Below are 1,228 nucleotides of genomic sequence, written 5' to 3'. Positions count from 1 at the left end.
ATTCATTAAACACATGGACAACACTGGTATTCTTGAAATGCTTCAGTCTTGCCTATGTTGACTCCCCTGCTAATTTTCCCCACTTCTCTCTGTGCGTGTGTTCAGGCAGGTGAGAATGTGGAAGACATAACACGAGAGGGTGTCCTCCGTCTGCTGCTGCAGCCCTGGGAGGCCAGAGAGGTCGCTGTGGTCTTCACTCCCTCTGAACACAAACCAACCACTACCATTCTTATTATCAGGTACTGATTCAAATTAATAGGATGAGTATGTCCGTAGCTTTTGAATATACAGTATATGGTGTTTAGTTTTTGTGATAGTGTAAGATTTAAAGCTTCTTAAGAGACAGTTTGCTTTTATGGTTAATCTTGTCGCCTGCTATTTTTAAGCCATTTGCTTTCCTATAAAGATGCTGTAGAAAGTGTGTCACAACCCACTTCAATAAGACAGTTAACTGGCTGAAACTGAAAATCTGACTGTTATTCTTGAATTTTGTACATGGAAAAAACATAAAATCTGAAACTGAAGAATAAACTTAAAAGAAGGTAAAAAAATAAAACTGCTTTCAGTCTAATGTTAATTCATACCTCTCTTTTTTTTAACGTGTGAATCAAAGCCTTAGTTTGTGTGTGTTCTTAACTGTTTTTCAGGAACAACCTGACAGTGTTCGACATGGTGACAGTGCAAGGCCATGGAGCGAAAGAGCTGCTCAGAGTCGGAGGAAAACTACCCGGCCTGGGAGCCTCCCTGCGCTTCAACGTTCCTCAGTCAACTCTAATGGAGTGTCGTGATGGTGAGATTGACATTTACATTCAATGTAGATAAAGTACTGTCAAGTAATGTTGTCTTTAACTTTAGAAGTAAGTATTCACTTCACAAATGGCTAAAACGTTACTATACGTCACTCCTAGGTCTGCGCACCAACAAGCCGCTTTTCGCCATCAGAAAAAGTTTCAAGGTGGAAAATGCCGGAGAGCTTCCTCTGACAGTCATGTCAATGAATATAAATGGATATAAGTGTCAGGGATTCGGCTTTGAGGTGCTGCAGTGTCGCTCCTTCAGCCTTGACCACAACACCTCCTCTGAGATCACCATAGCGTAAGTGGAATTTTAGCCAGCTTTATTGTTTATAACTTTTTTAATATCTGCCTTGCTTAGTATTTAGATTATGTTGACATGTAATATCTTTAGTACTTGGTGTATATTACACCAGTAAGTCAGTTACAATTAA

The 1,228-nt window shown here is 39.8% G+C and overlaps 1 protein-coding gene across 1 annotated transcript; it reads left to right on the top strand.

The window, feature by feature from the left end:
- Nucleotides 1–105: 105 nt before the first annotated feature.
- On the top strand, nt 106–1,120 carry LOC111665405 (transmembrane protein 131-like; the record flags this gene model as incomplete). The annotated part of the gene is made up of 3 exons (XM_023420433.2): nt 106–239; nt 648–790; nt 909–1,120. Coding segments are annotated over 3 exons (468 nt in total), but the record flags the coding sequence as incomplete, so codon positions are not given.
- Between the last annotated feature and the right edge of the window lie 108 nt (nt 1,121–1,228).

The sequence above is a fragment of the Seriola lalandi genome, unplaced genomic scaffold, assembly GCF_002814215.2.
Source record: "Seriola lalandi dorsalis isolate HSWRI2012SDOR001 ecotype SW California unplaced genomic scaffold, Sedor1 jcf7180001960041, whole genome shotgun sequence".
Classification (NCBI taxonomy): Eukaryota; Metazoa; Chordata; class Actinopteri; order Carangiformes; family Carangidae; genus Seriola; species Seriola lalandi.
This window is presented reverse-complemented; position numbering and strand designations above follow the sequence as displayed.